We start from the raw sequence: 18,972 nt of genomic DNA, 5'->3' as shown, positions 1-18,972 counted from the left end.
GGGTAGACCCCTAAGCGTGTAAGCCGAGAGGATGCAAGACTCATCCAGCGGGCCTGGCATGGCAGACATGACGAAAACGTGCACCCCCTTGACGTTCCTTTTCATGTATCTTTGTAACTCTATTTACTCGACCGCGTATGGTTCTTAACTTTCCACAAAGGGCTGGATTTGACTAGGATGGAGGGAGCTTTAGGGTTGGGACATAAGTAGTGATAGTTTTTACAGATAGTGGAACACAATACAAATTGATGGGCCATGAACGGACTGGTGCCTCGATGTGATGTCAAGTAGTGAATTGCGTATAGTAGTCAACAGTACCTGTATCATCTTCGTCATATATAACGATGATGGCCCTCTATCAAGATGCATCGGCTACCGCCAAGATTCAAAAATAGCTCTTTATTAAATGATGCTAGTCATTGAGGTAGTGTATATGCGTGTGTATATGTATGTCTGTATATGTAATTATATATCTTGATTGACAACACAGTGCAGCCATGCAAGCGAAAAAGTTAAAGACCAAACCAATCCGTTTTGTGGTCTATAAAAGCCCCCTTTGCGTTTCGGGTTTATTCCTCCTCTCCCTCCTCGTTAAGTGTCTAAGCCAAAAAACTGCCAAAAACCTCTTTTTCTCTCTCTTTCGTCTCTCTAGCATTTGATAATAATTTTAGTGTATTCATTTATTTTTTGCCTCCCGCCTTTCTTTGTTGCTTTCCTTCCGTTCTTGCCTCATTATCGTTCGTTGCTTTCATTGTATTTAAGAAAAAAAAAAAGAAAAGAATTATATCGTAATAGATGCTGATCGTTCTTAGTCATGTGTGTAGATTCTGATGACCATAGAATCATCTTCCCATTTTTCGTCATGTTCTTTTTGATTTGAGTGGGAAACTTGGTAAACAAATGCAGTGAGAAAAGGTCAGACACATTCGCTTCATCGACTTGCTTGCCTCATGACTTCAATCGACGACGAAGACGTTTTATGCCTCGCTTTCGGCGTCGAAATCATCCCCACGCTGTTATTGCTGCTATTCGGTCGAGGTACATTCTCTCCCCTGCCGCTCAGATTGCTCTCGCTGCGGACAACCATGGGGGCCATGAACTCTCCCCTGAGCATTCCCGCGCTGCTGCGGCCCTGTATGCTCGCTGCCAGTGGCGTTCGCGGAAGTCTGCTTTTCACGGCTGGCACGTAACCGCCGGAGCTGCTGCCACCGCTACTGGCCGCTGAGCTCGAGTCGTTGCTCACACGCCGAGGATAGTTTGTAGGTCCTTCTCGGCTGTGAGGTCGATATATGACGTTGTCTCGATCAAGTGCTCCTGAGCGCCGAGGGCTGGCAGCAACCTCTATATATGCATTGCTCGCTACATTGCTGCTGCCTCTACTCCTATGCGTTGGCGTCTGAGGGGTCATGGACATCGGGGACTGCATGCCCACCGGTGTGTAGTTTGTGTTGTGCCTTGACCCGCGCCTGGAGGCGGATAAGTTGACCGACGTGGAAGACACCATTCCCTGGTTCATCATCATTACCGGAGGCGGGTAGGAAGAGTGTGACTTAACCAGCTCTGAAGCAAGATTGCGAACCAGCACGGCGGAATCTTTCTCTGCCAAGATCTGAATCGAATCCATGAGAGACCGCATCTGGGCACTGTTGAGCGTCCTGGCGCCGTCTCCGCTGCCGAGAAATCCTGGCTCGCAGACGTCCATAATAGCACGCACAAGACGTAGCAAGTTCAGCCGTACTACTGCCTTCTTATGTCCCAGCCGCTGCGTGATGCCGGCAAACATTTCGGGCTTTGCCAGCGATACTGTCAATCCCGGACTTAGTCGCAGAAGCTTGATCAGCGGCTCCAACAGGTTAAAGTCAAATGCGTTGAGCCTATTGGTGCCAAAGCAAGAGACAATGGCGCGTGAGAAATTGTTGTCCATCAAGTGGCTCTCCACGTTGGCTGTCTCCTCCTGTAGCCACACCAAGATGGCGTCCAGCGCAGTGACTTGCCAGTACTGGTCAGACAAGAGGGAAACATAAAAATCGAGACCCTTGTTTTGCCAAAGGTACCGTCGTCCCTTTGACCCGGAGTGGGCCATATCGCAGAGAATCGGCAGGGCAAATTCTTTCGGTGGCCGGTCTGTCTTCATAATCTTCAGTAGCAGCGGGATGATGCCTCCAACGGCAGCGTCTTCCTGCCGTTCCTTGCTTAGCCGGCAGAGGTTGAACAACGTGTTGAGAACCTGATTAGAGATCTCGCGGAGGTGGTTGTGATTCTTCTTCATGCTGTAGCCTAACAGGTCGATGAGGCAATCAATGGCATCAGCGGAGTGTAGTGATTCAATGGTTGTTGAGAGCATGGAAAGATTCTTGATGAATCTGAGCATGGTAATCTGGTGCATCGGCGTCATTCGTCGGAGATCTTTGAGGACGCTCTTCAGCACCTGACGATCTGCCACTACCTCCTTGACGTAATTCTCGGCCTGGCTGAAGAGGTAGAATATATTTACAATACGCCCCTCAATAAGCTCACTGTACTCATCCTCACCTTCTTCGTCGAGAACTCGGTGTAGAACAAGCGCCAGCGGATAAAGAATTTTGCTCCTCGAAAAAATACGGCAAAAGTCGTTTTTAGGAGTTGGGCCTTGCAATTCAAACACGTTCCAAATGCCGTTTACGCCGATAAGCACAAGATCTCGAGAGCTATCGTAATCTTCGTCCAAGAATTCGACAAGAACGTTCAAACCACCTGCTGAAACAAACATTTGTAGAGTCAAAGTCGAGGTCTGGTACATTTGGCGGACGAATGCAGCTGCTTCAAGGCGAATCTCATTGGAGTACTGGCGAGCAGCGAATTTTGTGATGATGGGTATACCACCAACGAAACACAAGTTTTCTTGGATCTCAACGTCGTCGAGGATAATCTATATATTTTCAAGTTAGAATGGAGAAAGTGTATCTTATATATCCAGAGGGAAGCCTTACCGTATTGACAAGTCTAAGCAAATGATAAATCAGGTGGTGTTTACTCTTGACTGTACAAGGCTCCAGAATTTCCAAAAGAGGGAGCAATCCGTGAGCAGTGATGATTAAATTTTTGGCATCTGGATTTTCCCAGAGCAAATTCAGCTAGATTCTCTTGGTTAGCTCAACTTACACCTGAACGATAAAGCGCTCGCCATCTGATGTAGCTTACCAATTCGACAGCAAGATCTGCCAAATACTCCTCGCCTTCCGTCATCTTCAAAAGACCAACCAGTTCCTCAACTTTCTCTGCGAGGCGCGCATGTCTGTCTCGCGCAATCTTTGCGTCCATATCCATCTCATCCCATCCAGGATCCATGGATGCAAAGGGATCATCTTCGTCGTCTTCATCGCCCAGCCAAGAGTTTCCTGAGATTCTTGACATGAGCATAAGGCCAGCTTCCTCGGATCCTCGTTCGCTTTCTTCTCTTTCAGCTATTGATTCTTCGGGCCCGAAAATGTCGGAAAAGTCCTCGTCATCATCTTCGGCGAACTTCTGGATCTCGATAGAGGAGCGAGTACGTCTCATGGGACGATCGGGGAGAACTGATGGCCTTGAGGGGCCCTTTTTTCTTACACTCCCGTCTGCTGCCTGCATTGACCGGGGCAAGCTGGTAAGATCGGATGGATGGAAGAGCTGAGGTGCATCAGGCTGACGAAGACCCTGAAATAAACGCATTGCATTGTTAGCGTAACTAGCACGTCAAGTTTATGCGAAACTAAAGGGGGGGAAGATAAGATATAACAATAGGGGGCTCACCTTCCGGACTGCCTGATGAATCTTCTGGTCAAACACACTATCGTCATCGGAGAAGAGGTCGGAGTAGTCTTCAGAACTTTGTTCTCGGTACATGGCGCCAGGACGAGGGGGTAGCTCGAATTTGTTCCCAAAGTGTGATTTCGGGGGGGATTTCGCTTTAGATAGGTTGGGTGAAACCACTGCTGGATCCATGCTCGACTTGGATCGCTGATGCAGCATTTTAGGCGGCGATGGAAGCTTTGGTGCAATGGCTTTTCTTGAAATTGGCCGAATTGTCTGCTCTTGTGCTTCGATGTAGGCCTGCTGATTTGGCCCCTTTATGGTCATCATATCACCTTCAAAGTCTTCGTCGTAGCTATTTACATCATTCCGAAGATCATTGACCGACGCAAAAGCCTTGAGTTTGTCAGCGGAAAGAAGGCCCCCAAAATTATCCTGCGGCCTGAGATGCGGTAGCTGCAAAGCACTGGGAGATATTGCTGTCGCAAAGTCGTCGTCCCAGTTGTCATCATCTGAGTTACAATGTCAATGTCAGCTTTAACCACTTTGAGCAAGCATCATTCAATTAGGAATGCCAACGCACCTAACTCGGCCAGCTTAAAAGCACTCGCACCCACACCCCCGCTGAGCCTTGGCTTGGCGAGGCTCAGGCGACCCTTTGGCGTTCCACTGGAGAATCGAGACGGGCCATCGGAGCCGATGGATGTACGAAGTGACGTTCCCGAAGAGTTCAGCGCCCTGTTCCACTGCTTGACCTCCTCGACGGCCTCATTGAAGTTGGCCGGCGGCTTCGAGACAGGCGCATCGGTGCGGCGGCATCCTACGATCCAGGCGTGCCTCAGCAATTTGCGAGCTGAAACTCTGAGATTGGGGTCCTTCTGAAAGCACTGCATAAGGAAGTCTCGGGCAGCCTATTTATACAAGTTAGTATTCATACGATCTCATTCTACCTTTCAGGCAGCGTAGGGTATGCTCAAGACGCACAGCTGATATGCCCTCAGGCAGTGGAGGGTGATCATCATTGACAATCGCAAATAGTGCGGGCATAGCTGCCAAGTTGTGATAAGGCGGTTTGCCTTGAAGAAGCTCGATAACGGTACAACCAACGCTCCAGATATCTGAAGCGGAGCTGGCACCAGATAGCTGAATAATCTCGGGGGCCATCCAGTATGGGGTGCCTACGACTTGCGCCTCCTTATCCTGGCCGCCAGCCAGCGTGCTGGTCGAGACTCCAAAGTCGGCAAGCTTCACCGTCCCGTCCTTGGTGGTGAGGATGTTGGCGCCCTTGATGTCACGGTGGATGACACCCTGGTCGTGGAGGTAGTGAAGGCCCTGGAGAACTTGGGTCATGTAGACGCCCACGAGATTTTCAGGAAACTTGCCGTACTCTCTGCATATCGAGTGTAGGGAGCCATTTTCGCAGTATCTGAAGAAATGACGTCAATTTGATTTCATACCTAAGTAGAGGGTCTCAAGTTTCCTTACTCTAAAATGATGTGGAGGCAATCGGCAGTCTTGGCGAAACCGATGTACTTGACGATGTTGTCGTGCTTCTCGTGGTTAGCTTCTCTCAATATACCCTGATAAGAAGGGGTTTGCTCTTACAAATAGGTTCTTGAGCAGATCAATTTCGCTCTGGTAGACACACAATTAGCATCACGCAAGTTTCAAGTAAGATATGTATAATGCAATAGTAGAGAGGTATCCTGATCTTGTCACGTTGTCCTAGACTTACCTCCATCATCCGCAGCTCGCTCTTTGGCAGATCCGTCAGCTTGATCTGCTTAATAGCAACAGCCTCTCCGGTGCCCCAGTTGAAAGCCTTGTACACCGACCCAAAGGCTCCCTTTCCAAGGCATTCGCCCAGACGCTATCTTCCCAGTCAGCAAACTCTATAACTTTCACAAGAAAGGCATATCCTCATCCCAGCACCATTGCTAATTCGAATTGCCATTATATGCGTCAAGGGGAGGCACATACATAATCCTTCAGCCCTGGGTCCTGCATCGCTGCGTTCTCCCTTGCCCTCTCTTTGCGTGACGGTGTAGACTGAGTAGAGGATCTCTCTCTCGGAGGAGGCCCTCCTGCGAACCGCCCATTGCTAGCGGGATAAATGTTCTCTGCCGGCATCTCGTTCGCTTTGTTGTTCTGCCACTTGTCCTATGTGCTTGACCTTGCAAGGGTCACAGGTTGACGCCGCTGTATTTTCCCCCTCCTCTCGTTGATCTGCGCGGCCAGCACACTCTCTACCTCGTCGACAGGCAAAATCGTAGCGAGTGGCGATGTGAAAGAGAAATGGTTCGTAGAGGAGTCGATGGCATGCCCGCCGATGGGTCTGCAGCTTCGTGTATCGCTCGCATTCGCCCGAATTGTTTCAGAGGTGGGCGGCATTCATCGAAAAGGCGGCGGGGGAGAATCGCTGCGACAGGGAAAGAGGCCCACGCATGGAGGCCGGCGAGAGGGAGGGGAAGATGAAGAGAGAAGATGGACAAGGAGAAGAAGATGATGAAGGAGGAAGAAAAAAGGCCGAGAGCGAACGCGGATTGGATCTGCCCAAGAGCGCGTGCCGTCGAGTTGCGGTCCCCAATTCCGGTGCTCTGGACGAGAGCTGTGGAGTTGGTTTTGGGTACCTATGGGGGAGCTTCTGAAGATAGCTGCCGCCTAAGGGCGGTGCTCTGAGCCTTGTTAGTGGCCGGTGCAGCCTCTACCACCGCCAGTGTTGATTGAATGGAGCCCTCGCTGATACAGCTGGCGCAGCGCCCTGAAAAGGGCACAATCCGCAAGTCTTACACGATGAAACCACCTGCTTAGAGGGAACATTGACATGATGGCAGCAGTCAACAACCCCACATGGTCCCAATCAACCCTGGAATAACCACCGCTAAAACCCTCCATCGTTGAGCACAGAGTTTACACTTGAGTTTATACTTATGGATCCCAGTGCCTGCTATCACCAGGTGGAGCGGCCCAGAATCTGATATGTTACCTACAATGATGCCTCTATACCCTTCTGAGGCCATCCAATCCCCCTCTAGCCTCGTGCTTGCAAATCATCGATGCGCGAAAATGGCTAATCGGATCTCTAAGTTTCCGCTTAGGCATATTAACCAAAGTTTAGAGCCCAAATAGTACTGCTGTGAGCATCACAAGATGTGTTTACGTAACGGCCTGGTGTTTCAGCTCTCAAAATGTCATATACAGTAGAGCAGATACATGCAAAGTAAACAAAGTTGATAAACACACACATGTGAAACAAATTGGAGACAATAAGCATAGACAATCATGTGGGTTTTTATTAATTGTATCCCTTTGGCGAGAGGGGCTTCTTTGAGCCCTCGATATATATAATGCCAGTATCATCACACTTTTAAAACGCTTTCCTTTCCCGCTATCTCCCAAACCCATTACCGTAGTCATACATGTCGTTTGACATCGTGAATATCAACATCCAATCTGTTGTTTTCATACTCTCTTCCCTGCTGATGATGAAAGAGAGAGAGAAAGACATAGAAAAAAAAAAAGCCAATGAATGAATAAACAAACAAATAAATAAGCGAATCAATAAATGAGCCATGAGCCAATAAATGAAAATTTAGCAGCAAGATGAAAGCATTCGCGCTTTCCAAACCACACTGCTTTGCTTTACGAATGAATAATGCTTGTCGGATGAGAATCTCTCAGTTTGGCCCCTCTCGAGGTAGTGTCCGATTGAGGCCAGCCCCAGCCCACCATTCGTCTGGGATATCTTCTCTCGCCGCGAGATTCCTCACGATTCGCTGCATGCCTAGCCACTCTTCATCTCCTGTGTGAGTGCTGGGTCCACTCCCCGCGGATCCTTCACGGTTTGGTCGGAGCCGATCAGCCCTTCTTTCGTCCTCCGATCCTGCATGAGAGGTCTGGCCAAACAATAGCTGGGAATAATGATTTGCTAGAATATCGCCCGACGTCTGCCCAGGTCCAGAAGACCCTGAAGACTCGGTTCGTTGAGCACGTGGCCCATCAGTTGGGCCATCCAAATTATATTCGGGGATCAATTGGTTGATCCGCTGGTGCGCGCGACGAATACCACGGTATCCAGGATATCCGAAATAGGTATCTTCGTCGTCGGAATTTTCGTGGCCGGATTCGCAAGCAGGGTCCATGGCCTCGTCAGGCAATTCTGGAGCGGTTGGAGGAGGGTTGGAGGGGCCTGCGCCGTGAGTAGCCGCTGCAGATGCAAACGAAGAGCCTGCGCTGGGCGGCTGTGGATCGGGCGTCAGCGTTGAGCGCAATGTATCCCAGCCCTCCGGGCTCAGGCTTCTATCGCGGTCTCCTAGGCCATCAACCGGAGGGCGCGTATGACGGTCGTTGGGCAAGGTGCGCCCAGACAGCAAGGCTCGGTACATTCGTGACTGGTTTCTGCGCAGAGATCTGTACCGGTTTGAAGTGGATGCCTGAGGGCCGTCGTCGAGGGACGTTGACGTTTCGAAAGGTATCCTTTCTAGTCCTCCATCGAGAAGACGAGGTGGGGGGAGGCGGCTGCTGGAGACGAGGCTACCAGGGAATACTGAGCCAATCATTGCGGGAAGGGGGCTGCGGCTGCGCCTAGGATTGCTTATCACGGCCTGTGCGTGGGAATGTTAGCCATCTATCAAAGTTAAGAACGCGACTGGAGAGCAACTTACGATGCGTGCATGCCTGGCCCGCGGTCGAAGATCCGAGCTCCACCACCCAAGGTCGCCTTCTTGGCCGCCTTCTTCTGCTCTCCCTTGAGGGTCAACACTATGCCAAGTGCCGCCATATAGGGAGCTCATCTGTTCCTCCAGCCGGCCCCTCGGCCGTTCACCCCCAGAGGTCACATCTCTCAGCGCCTCACGTCCGGGGGCAGAACTCGGCTGTTCGGCAGTGCGTCTGTAGGGGTATCGTCGATCGCGCCTTTCTATATAAGCTGCGCGCCGGATGGCAGAGCGAGCAGGAGAGAGAACATCATGCTTTGGGGCCTGTTTGGCGGGTACGTCGGTCTCAACAGGCGCAACGAAGAGTCTGTCATGGCGGCGGATGGATTAGTCGAAACAACTGCGACGCGAAGAACGAAAAGGAGAGGCAAAGAATATCAGGCAAGATGAATGCGATGATTTCACTGCGTGGCCGAAGATCTAGTCGACAAGACGGCCAGATATTCGGTACGATGAAGGCGCGCTGCGATGGCGAGTGACGATGCGACCGCTGCACATGATACGCGATAGGCGCAGGCAGAAGAGACAAAAGACGAGGAGCGCACGCATGGGCAGCCATTGGCCCAAGCAGCGGCTTGAAAAAGTAAAACTCACGGGAGACCCATGGCACACACGGATATCTGCAGTCGGGATGCAAAGAGGCGATAACCGAGAGGCCAGTATCAATTGCGTAGAGGGGACAAAATTTTTGATGGATTATTGATGGAGGCGCTTTTTCAGCGGCGCAGCGACCCCAGTAGCGATGACGATGGCGGTGCAGGGGCAGATCCTCCCGGCAGCGCGTTTTCAGCGGCAGAGAAGAAAAACCAATCGACTGCAGGTCGCAGAGGAGATGGAAACAAGAGTATATGACGAGCGAGCGACGGATGGTTTGATGGAAACCAAGATTGATGGCGGCGGCTGTAGAAGAAATGAACGGGGAGAAAAGGCTGAATAAACGTGGGAGAGGCTGAAGGTAGCAGCTTCTGGGGTGCCTATTCTTAGAGAGACATGCTGCATTGGGACAGTGGATGGGGCTTGGCGCTATGGGCTGCGGGCTAGGGGACGCCGAGCAGCAAACTCTTGGGCGCGCAAGCCACACTTGTGTCAATCTGCGACTATCGCTATCAGCTGTGGCTGGTGCAACAATCAGCTGTGGCGGGTGCTTCTCTGCGCTGATCGGATTGAGTGAGTGGGCGGGCGGTGGAGATGGATGGTGAGATTTCCAGTCGTGTTAGATTTTGAGATTTGGCTGCTGTGCTCTGATACTCCCACCTCGTCTCACATTTCTTTCATCCGTCTCCTCGGCGAGGCGCGCAAACTGCTGCTCTATATGGCGCTCTCCGCCTAATGACACCGGCTCCCATCCCTTAAAAGCTGCAGCTGCTCGCCTCGTGGAATGTCTCTCTCATGCCATCCGCCAAAGAGGTTAATCGAGCGCTGGCTCGCATAAGAGCTGTCATGCCCGCCGAGAAAAAGGTAGCATCAGCCAATCGCAACATCCGCCTAGGCCTGGAGCGCATCGGCCATGTCGTGCCTAAGGAGCAGGGCTGGCTGGGAGTCCATGTCGGCGGCACCAATGGCAAGGGTTCTGTCTGCAATTTGATCTCGGGGCTCTTCAGACAGTCCGGCATCAGCCATGGTATGTACACATCGCCTGCTATGCCAGAGAGGCACAATGGCGTTACCATCAACGGCCTGTACGTCAATCGCCGCATGTATGAGATGGAGGTGAAGCACATCGAAGACAAGTTCAAGAGGATTGCATCTGGCTGGAGATTTGCCGCCGGAGAGGACCCTGGAAACCTGACTCCCTTTGAGCTTGAAACTGCTGCAGCCTTTCGTGTCTTTGATAAGATGCATGTCAACTACGGAGTGGTCGAAGTAGGCATGGGCGGCGCCACAGATGCCACCAATATCATGAGACAAAAATCAGTTACGGTTATCACAAAGATCGATCTGGACCACCAGGAATATCTCGGCAACACCATTGAAGAAATCGCCAAGGTCAAGGCAGGCATCATGCGCCCCGGCGTGCCATGCATTGTTGATCACACCAATCCCAGCTCGGTCATGAAAGTTCTTCGTCAGCATGCAAATAGTATAGGTACTCAGATCAGCCCATCATGGAAGGGAGAGCCTCTGTTGGCCAACCTGGATACTGAGCGGTTCAAACTGGAGGACTACGAAAAACAGAATCTTCTTTGCGCTACACTAGCCTTCCGACACCTGTTCCCAAATTATGAAATCGACGTCAACAAACTACTAGCAATGGAACCTTTCCCCTCTGGGCGAAAAGAGCAAGTTAGAGTGGCTGGCCTTACCGGTGGTCGTCGCGAAAAGCCTATCCTCGTGGACGGTGCTCACAATCTGCTCGGCGCCGAAGCACTGGCCACTTATGTGCAACATCAGATTCGCCAGGGTGATGAACCGATTTCGTGGGTCATGGGCTTGTCGGCCAGCAAATCCAAGCCTTTTGCACAGGTCATCTCTACCTTGGTACAGCCTCAAGATAACTTTGCCTTTGTTGAATATCTTCCTGGTCCTAATGAGCCGCCCCCGGCTCCCGCTGAGCTTGGTCGTGAGATTGGCAAGTCTATTGTCAACCATGAATCCCAGCTGTACGATGGCGATTCACGGATTGCTTCGGGCGTGCAATGGGCTTGCGAAAAAGCTGGAGAGGGCCCAGTCGTAGTTACAGGAAGCTTATACATGATTCGAAATTTTTACAACCTGGATGGCGTTGAGCCAAAGAGAAAGACCAAGACGAGGAGGCCTGGAGCCGCACAGCTTTGGCACTATATCCAGCTATCACAAAAGAGGCCGCTGACTCCTGAGGAGGCTAGAGAGTTTAAGCAAGCCCGGAGACACTGGTACCTGTCACCGACACGAAATACTGCGTTTAAAGCGGTGAGACACGGGGGTCAGCCCAAATCTTCCATTGTTCCCGAGAGAATACGCAGCCTGCAGCAGCAGGTAGAGTTTCATAAGAAACAAGCTCAAGGCTATCGCAGTGCCATAGAGAGCATGGAGAAGGATTTGGCACAGGAGCCAGCCGTCGCGGCCACGAGCGCTGATCCTTCGGGTTTACAAGCTAGCCTGGAGACACTCAAGCGACACCACCAGGAACATCTTGGTGCCTTTAATAGCGCCATGTTCAAGCTCCGAGGCTATACTGCCTCACCCGAGAAAAAATTTATGAGCCACGAAGAGGTGTTTGGACGACCCGCGAAGCCCAAGGTTCAAAACTTCCCCTTTCCCGATGACGAAGAGGCGAGCACGACGGCTAGTAAACAACACGAAGATACCACTGCTTCTTCGGAGAGCAGGCTCGATTCCCGATCTGATCAAATAACAACCGAAGAAGAGAGCAAAATAGAGGCACGAAATTCGCGATTTGGCAAGAGAAAAAGTCGTCATAACGACAATGAGAAGGAGAAGGCTGCAACGGAGGCGCATGACCTTGTTGACAAGCTGACAAAGGGCCGTGTCAGCTCTGAAGCTGACAAACCCTGATAGAGGAGTAGTGAGTTGGAAAAAGAAGGAAATGCTGGGCATCTATATGCGGCCTTGTATGTATATTATTTGGCTTACAGCCTGTATAGTCGTCTGCGTTGCAATACGACATGTAGTAATAACCCCAAAATTCAACATTGAATAAAACTTTTCGGCGCAAGCGATATGCATTAATGATAACAGTGAAATTAAGTACAAAAAACCATAATATTGAAGAATTGTAAGATACATTCCCCGATTGTATAGAAACTAGAAGTGACTGAGTAAATGGAGCCGTTCACTCATAAACGCTAGCCCCTCCTTACATGGCCCAACCCAGGGATTTAATCCAGCAGTGCCAACACCATTTTCTAACACACCAACTCACAATAATATGGCTATTCCCAGCCGTCTTATAGTCGTATGCTGCCACGGTATCTGGAATGGCGGTTCCTCCAACGGCGTCAATGAAGATGAGTGGCTCATTGCTGATTTTCAGCGCGGCGAGACGGACACTTTTATTGAGCACATTAAACTAGGAGTGAAGCTCCTCGCCGATAGCTACGATGATAGCGTGCTTGCTTTTTCAGGGTAAGCGATGCAATAAGATCTTTCATTTATATGTAGTTAACTATACATATTATTCTATATATATGCAACGATGCTAACATCCTTCAATTACAGCGGCCCAACCCGTAAGGAGACTACTCTGAGCGAGGCCCAAAGCTACAGCAACCTCGCTGCAGCGCACAACTTATTCGGCCACAGCTTCGTCAACAAGCTTAACTCAACGCCAGACACAGTTTCTGAAGTCATCTCATCAAAAATTCTCATTGAAGGCCGTGCATTAGACTCATACCATAATGTGCTCTTCAGCCTCACTCTATTCCACACACGCTTCCACACCTGGCCTCGCACTTTAACCATTGTATCTCATGATTTCAAGAGGCCTCGTTTTATAGACGGCCACTGCGCCGCAATTGGATTTCCGCTTGAAAGAACACAGTTTTTGGGCATCGATCCACCTGGTATGATTAGTGGCGACAATGAAGCTGCGATGAAAGGTGTAGGACAGGCGGTGGATGAATGGACGGCTGATCCTCATGGCAGAGGAGAAAAATTGGCTGGAAAGAGAGCGAAGAGAAATCCTTGGGCAGTATGGCAAGGGGTTTTCGAAGAGAAGGTAGATGGCTCTGGTAAAGGGGGTTTGGTTACGGAAGGGAAAGGCGAGATGGAGTCGTTGGTGGATGATGCGCCTCGGCCATGGTAATGGCCTTGATTTTATGAATGAATCGAGACTCTTCATTATTCTATAGACAGCATTTGATATCTGGAGTTAACAGAATTACGTAAATGGAAGCATTGGAACATATTAGAAAACAACTCTCTATTACAGATGCTTCTACTGCAAGGTTCACTAGTTTATGAAACAGCATAAAAGAGCATGGAATACAGTGCAGATTGCTCATTGACGCGAGATATCAGCTTTCTTTGTATATATATGTTACGGACACTGCTTTGAAAGAAGTTGCCACCCCGTATTTGTCACTTCACAAGTTCTGCGAAGATGAAGCAGATACCTAACCGTTGAAAAATCCAATCCCTTAGATCTTTGCAAGACGAGCATGGGTCCTTGCTTGCAACAACCATAGCTCGACGGTTTCTTGGCTGCAGCATAAACAACTGGAGAAAGTCATCATCCACATCGCTCTGGCCTTTATAATCGCGAAAGATGTAGTTTTTCTTTACGAAATAACACATCGCTTGAGCCTCCGCGTGACATGCGTTGTAAATTCCTGGACAGCCGCCTTGGACATCGAGTGCATGCGGTTCAAAAGAAAATCCAATATTCTTGGCGATCTGGAGACTCTCATGCGCCCAGTAGCCTTGGTTCAACATCTCTAGCCCCTCTTCTGATCGACGAAATTCGCGGTTACTGGGACCTAACCAGCCGCTTGTAGCAAATATTGGTGGAATCGAGCCACTGAGGAGCGAATCGCCGCGGAGGAGGATAGCTGCAGTTTTATTATGACTCAATGTTTTTTGTTCTTGCCCGGGGATGATGAGAGATAGTTTTCCGTCTTGAGGAGACTTGTAGAAGTATGCGTCTTCAAGATCGGAAGCGGGGAATTTTCTGGGGATACTTGTCGGTTCCAGATGTTTCAATAATGCTCGAATCAACCTCCTATCCCTCTTCTTGACAAAAGGGTCTTCTGAGTATTTTAAAGCCCGTTTATGTCTTTCAAGGTCGTTCCTGTCAGATTCTTCTGCCAAATCAGCTGCCCTCATGCCGCGCTGGTCTCTTTGGGCTGCGTCGGAGCCAGCGCCGAGTAGGATATTCACAATTTTAAGATGTCCCCAAAGGGCAGCTTCCATCAGGGGGGTTCGTCCTTTGGCGTCGGTCACATCAACATCAGATCCAGCTTCCAGAAGATATTTCACAACTTTTTTGTGTCCATTTTTCACCGCCAGACTAAGCAAGGATTGATCATCCTTATCTTGGAACCGGAGAAGCCCATCTTTATAAGGGGAACCATCCAACACTCGTTTTAGGTTATTTAAATTTCCAGAACTGGCCCAGAACATTGCCCAGACTGACGCACGCTGAGTCTTTTTTACACCTTCTCCCTCTATGTCGAATGTGATATCATAATCGCTATATTCATAATAACCGTTTTCTAGAGACATAGCCTCTAATTTTATTCGCATCTTGCGCTCTTCAGGGTCTCATCTGGTGGGCAACCTTCGCGCTCCTCAAGAAGATCAATAATCGTTGTGTCCAGACCAATAGTTCGAAATTGTTCCTTTAGTATTGTTCCATCCTTATCGAGCAGTTGTTCAATTTCATAAGATAGTTTCTTGACTCTGGTGTCAGCCTCGAATGGGAATATTATCACATATTCCAACCCATAAATTTGGTCGCAACGTGAAACTCTGGATTCACATCGTGTGGGAGACGGGCCATCGTAAATGTAACGCCCATCGTCATCTTGAACTCTCTTTCCATCATTCAAAAAATGATTAAAGCTATGCTTGTGCATTCCATTGCAAAACGGACAGTACACCGTTACTTCATTCTCATCCCATCGTAGAACAATAGCGGCAGGCAAGGCTTCCTTTGTCTTTCGCGCGGCTTCATTTCGATCATCATAATATGTGTTTGTGAAGATCAAATGAGAGGGGTGGAAATCCGATAAAGCGACAAATCGGAGGGTTGAGAAATCCCACATTGTCAATCGCTGCCAAAGCAAATAATAACACGATGCTGGTTATGTTGTCGTTTACCATGCGCTTTTAATTGGCGATTCGCGGCTGCATAAATAATGTGAACTGGAATAGCTTAACCCCAATAGCCATAGTACTGAGATCGCGCATATCGGATATTTTGACATTTTATCCTACGCAAGAACCGAGCTACGACCCAGCCTTCAGAATCAGATGTGTGTTTCTCGCGAGGCTATAAAAGCTGAGTGAAATCCTTTTCGCTTCATAGAGTTCTTCTATTATTTTTCTAGACTTTAGAGAATTCTAGCAATTATAAATTTTGAAAGGCTATTGCATATGCTTCTATCAATTTACATCTTCGCTCGGCTCTCAACCTCCTTCTTCTTTTGTCTTGGCCCCTCTGCCACCACCCTCATCAAAAATGCAACCGCATCATTCACCATATCCGCCGCAAATCTATGTCCAACGCCCTCGTAGACCCTATCATCAACCTCAACACCGCCATCAGAATACCATCCACTTGCTGCATCCTTTAACAACCGAATAAAAGGCTCTCCTTTGGAATATGGCACCAGCTCATCGGCACCTCCCGAGCACAAAAGTAGCTTCTTGCCCCGGATACGGCTGTCTAAAATGCTTCGGAGACGGTCCTGTTCAGCCGATGAGAGCGGCAGGGCAGGAATGGTGTTGGTCCCGAACAGGATGCCCTTAGGATCGAACCTGCCAGCCGTAGCGACGGAATCAGCGGGGAAGTATTTGCTCCCCAGGAAGCCAGTCTCGCCACAGTCAAGCTTGGATAGCTTAGCTCGACTTGCCATCATATCTTTTTATACCATCAATATTAGCAACTGTAAACCTCCATTCTTACTTATAGAGATATGAAATGCGCCTCATTTCTGGGGGAAAAACTTACTTGTGAGATCTGGACATCCTACAATAGCCACACCAGCATCTATCCTCTCCTCTCCAAACCACGCTTGCCATACTGCATGTCCTCCCAGACTCCATCCCAGACACACATGGGCATCTACCTCTCTCCCGAGATAGCTTCCCACCTGGTCCATCAATCCGCTCATGGTCCTCATACCACCCTTCACCAGGCCAAACATATCAATACCATGATTCTCATTGCCCTCACCCTCATCCCAAGCCAGGTTGGCCTTTGCGCTTACCATCCTCGTCCCATGATTGGGCATGTCAAAGGCCAAAGCCACAAGCCCTCTCGCCTGGCCTTTCTGGTTCCAGGAGTGGATTGCCCGCTTGGCAATATCATTCATAGAAGCCCTCGTTCGTGTCCGAGGATGAAGGAGCCACAGGCATGTAACCGGCGTTGATGATGCAGGAAGCTCTTCTAGACCGTAGACATCGACCAAGAGGCCGGCCATGGGCATTGTGATAATGGAGACATCTGGAGGGGGCGGGAGGCCCTTTGTGGTATATTTCTTGTCTTTTTCTTCAGTAGTCATTTTTATAATAATTGTTACAGCGCGGCAAACTTGAAGAAAGATGAAAGAGGGGGAAGTTGAGTGTGTTGCTGGAGCCAGTTGCGTTTAATAGTGAAGTCCCATAATATTATAACGAGCGATCTACAGCAAAGAGTTGATGCTCTTCAAATGGCTAAAAGAATCCGCCCTAGCCTATTTTAGTTAGCGATTTGACTTCCTCCTCACAAAATAATACCCAATTTGGCAACTAGATCTACATAGTGCTTAGCTCAGATCAATTAATGTCAGTATTCCGGCAATTTTGCCGAGCACCTCTCTTCTCAGTGCCTCGGCAACGTAGCCATTCTCATATAATATACTGGTTGTTCCTATTAATCTTCTTAGCAACTGTATAAAATTTATTCATATACTGCTGTCTAACAAGAGGCTCGTAAAAAGACTTGCTCGCTCTATATGCTACCTCATAGTAATGAGGTAATAGCTAACTAACTGTAGACGACAAGGACAGAAGATTTCATTTCTCGTTCACCGAGCAGACAACTCCGCATTTTCTTCCTCGTACACGGAACAGGAGTCCGCCTCTCCCTGTAGGTATATCCCCTTCCTTGGCGATTTAATTTGTGAATCCCCCTCCTTTTTATTTGTAGAATGGCTAGCCGTTGCGAAAGCCAAGTATTTTGGTGAAGGTGGTTTCACCCCCCACTATTCCTTCTCCTATCTTAATCTCGATTTTTATCCTGTGTTATTCAATCCACCTTCCAATGATCTTGATCATCTGTGCTTAAAGACAACTCAATTCCATACAGCACCATGGTCAATCCTACATTGACCCACCGCCAAGAGCTGCCACCCACGTCGCCGCCCCTGAGTGTCCAGCCGTCTGGCCCCTCGCTCGTTGAAAAGTGTTGTAACAACAGGCTGGTGTAGACCGATATCAATATTGTTGGTGAGAAGTAGCTTAGGATGCTCAGGAACATTGACGCTGTTTCTGATTCGTCAAAATCAGGCTCATGCATCATGGCTCGGGCGCCTAGATCTCGTACTGATGGGATGATGCGGGTGGCGCAGTAGAAGACAAATAGCCGGTAGGCGAGAGAGATGATGACGGACGGCGTGATTGTCTGGAAAGCGGCGTATAATAGGGCGAGCGAAGAATGTAGAGCGCCAGGTAGGGTACTGAGTATGTGAAGTAGGGTAGAGTACGAGGCCATGATGATGGGCGGAAGCGGGGGGATTTCTGGCTGTGATGAAGCTTGGTCCTCGGTAGAATAGGTGCCATCAGACGGGAGGTAGTCGGTAAAGATCTGATAGACACAGAGCACGACGTAAGCGAAGAGAAGTGACGATTCGACGGGACTGCCGCGGCCACTGCCAATGCCATATGCGCAGAGGAAGACGGCCGTGGTCATGGTGACGCCAATGAGAGTGGCATCAACGTTGCTGATCTGAGGGAACTGAGCAACGCGCCATAGGAAATAGACGGCGCTGGCAATGATGGAGCCGGAAAATGCAAGCAAGACAATCTGCGCAAAAAGGGTAAACGTTAGCTATAACCGCTTTCCAAACCATGTTTCACTCATGAATAAGACTCACCACCCAGGTATCGCTCCTCCCTCTGTTGACCAGCCATCGAGTAATCTGGCCCGCCGCCTGGATAACGAGCAGCGTGCAGAAGCCCTCGAGCAGCTGGAAGACGGGCCCAGAGTATCTTAGCACATTATCCCACGAGCCCAGCATGATGGTCTCCACCAGGCCCTCTTTGCCAAACATCCATTCAGTCCAGCTCGTGCTCTTGGACTGGAAGACGCCACCGAGATTCCGCTCCACCCAGCTCGCGCTCGCATCGGCGTCGACGCCAAACTTGCCCAGCGCCCAAATAAGCAGCGACGGGATGACGAACCATTGCGCCAGTCGCAGGAGGGTTACGATGGACCAGCGGACGCGCGACGTCTCGGGCGTGGCCAGGCGGATGGCCGAGTAGAAGATGTAGAAGATGGACAGGCCTAGGCTGTAGGCAAGCCCGCTGTCTCGGCCGCCGACATCGAAGGCGACGGGGATGGACAGGACGATGGCGAAGAGGAAGATGCTGCTGAAGAAGATGCTGAAAGGCCACCACATTGAGGCGGTTGTGGGCGGCAGGGGTCGTGCCGTGCCGCGGGTATTATCGTCGGTTGAAAATCCAAGTCCAGGTGCAGATCCAAGAGCTAGCAGACCAATCTCTTATTGCGTGTCGTCTCGACTCGGAGTCCCCCGCGACTGGGAAGATGACAATCCCCGAGAGGCAGATGCACAGGTCGCCCGCAATCGCTCCGTCACCAGCGGTTACTCATCTGTGTCGCCGGTCT

General features: G+C 49.8%; 7 protein-coding genes across 7 annotated transcripts; 2 read left to right on the top strand and 5 right to left on the bottom strand.

Moving 5' to 3' along the window:
* Positions 1-384: 384 nt before the first annotated feature.
* Positions 385-6,615, bottom strand: GGI43DRAFT_398913 (serine/threonine-protein kinase). Its single transcript, XM_083205274.1, has 10 exons — positions 5,749-6,615; positions 5,504-5,638; positions 5,374-5,403; positions 5,254-5,318; positions 4,753-5,194; positions 4,352-4,679; positions 3,769-4,280; positions 3,181-3,672; positions 2,970-3,113; positions 385-2,908 (listed from the first exon to the last, which is right to left on the bottom strand). Exons 1-10 carry the CDS (start codon positions 5,896-5,898, stop codon positions 932-934), a joined length of 4,275 nt encoding a protein of 1,424 aa, XP_083063660.1. The 5' UTR covers positions 5,899-6,615; the 3' UTR covers positions 385-931.
* Positions 6,616-7,039: 424 nt separating this feature from the next.
* Positions 7,040-9,447, bottom strand: GGI43DRAFT_398912 (uncharacterized protein). Its single transcript, XM_083205273.1, has 3 exons — positions 9,078-9,447; positions 8,433-8,790; positions 7,040-8,372 (listed from the first exon to the last, which is right to left on the bottom strand). Exons 1-3 carry the CDS (start codon positions 9,086-9,088, stop codon positions 7,446-7,448), a joined length of 1,296 nt encoding a protein of 431 aa, XP_083063659.1. The 5' UTR covers positions 9,089-9,447; the 3' UTR covers positions 7,040-7,445.
* A 199-nt stretch (positions 9,448-9,646) lies between these two features.
* On the top strand, positions 9,647-12,166 carry GGI43DRAFT_301243 (uncharacterized protein). Its single transcript, XM_083201539.1, has one exon. The coding sequence runs from the start codon at positions 9,873-9,875 to the stop codon at positions 11,976-11,978; it is 2,106 nt and encodes a 701-aa protein (XP_083063658.1). The 5' UTR covers positions 9,647-9,872; the 3' UTR covers positions 11,979-12,166.
* A 130-nt stretch (positions 12,167-12,296) lies between these two features.
* On the top strand, positions 12,297-13,337 carry GGI43DRAFT_398909 (uncharacterized protein). Its single transcript, XM_083205272.1, has 2 exons — positions 12,297-12,548; positions 12,642-13,337. The coding sequence occupies exons 1-2, from the start codon at positions 12,352-12,354 to the stop codon at positions 13,225-13,227; spliced, it is 783 nt and encodes a 260-aa protein (XP_083063657.1). The 5' UTR covers positions 12,297-12,351; the 3' UTR covers positions 13,228-13,337.
* On the bottom strand, positions 13,330-15,237 carry GGI43DRAFT_398908 (ankyrin repeat domain-containing protein). Its single transcript, XM_083205271.1, has one exon. It carries the CDS (start codon positions 14,664-14,666, stop codon positions 13,503-13,505), a length of 1,164 nt encoding a protein of 387 aa, XP_083063656.1. The 5' UTR covers positions 14,667-15,237; the 3' UTR covers positions 13,330-13,502.
* A 199-nt stretch (positions 15,238-15,436) lies between these two features.
* GGI43DRAFT_398907 (Alpha/Beta hydrolase protein) lies at positions 15,437-16,775 on the bottom strand. The gene is made up of 2 exons (XM_083205270.1): positions 16,096-16,775; positions 15,437-16,005 (listed from the first exon to the last, which is right to left on the bottom strand). The coding sequence occupies exons 1-2, from the start codon at positions 16,646-16,648 to the stop codon at positions 15,533-15,535; spliced, it is 1,026 nt and encodes a 341-aa protein (XP_083063655.1). The 5' UTR covers positions 16,649-16,775; the 3' UTR covers positions 15,437-15,532.
* Positions 16,776-17,373: 598 nt separating this feature from the next.
* Positions 17,374-18,745, bottom strand: GGI43DRAFT_381500 (ICE2-domain-containing protein; the record flags this gene model as incomplete). The annotated part of the gene is made up of 2 exons (XM_083203128.1): positions 17,374-18,150; positions 18,221-18,745. The coding sequence occupies 2 exons, from the start codon at positions 18,743-18,745 to the stop codon at positions 17,374-17,376; spliced, it is 1,302 nt and encodes a 433-aa protein (XP_083063654.1).
* Positions 18,746-18,972: the final 227 nt, after the last annotated feature.

The sequence above is a fragment of the Trichoderma evansii genome, assembly GCF_050947405.1.
Source record: "Trichoderma evansii strain SZMC 28006 chromosome Unknown GGI43scaffold_4, whole genome shotgun sequence".
Taxonomy (NCBI): domain Eukaryota; kingdom Fungi; phylum Ascomycota; class Sordariomycetes; order Hypocreales; family Hypocreaceae; genus Trichoderma; species Trichoderma evansii.
The sequence above is the reverse complement of the archived record's forward strand: the minus strand, read 5'-3'. Positions and strand labels throughout refer to the sequence as shown.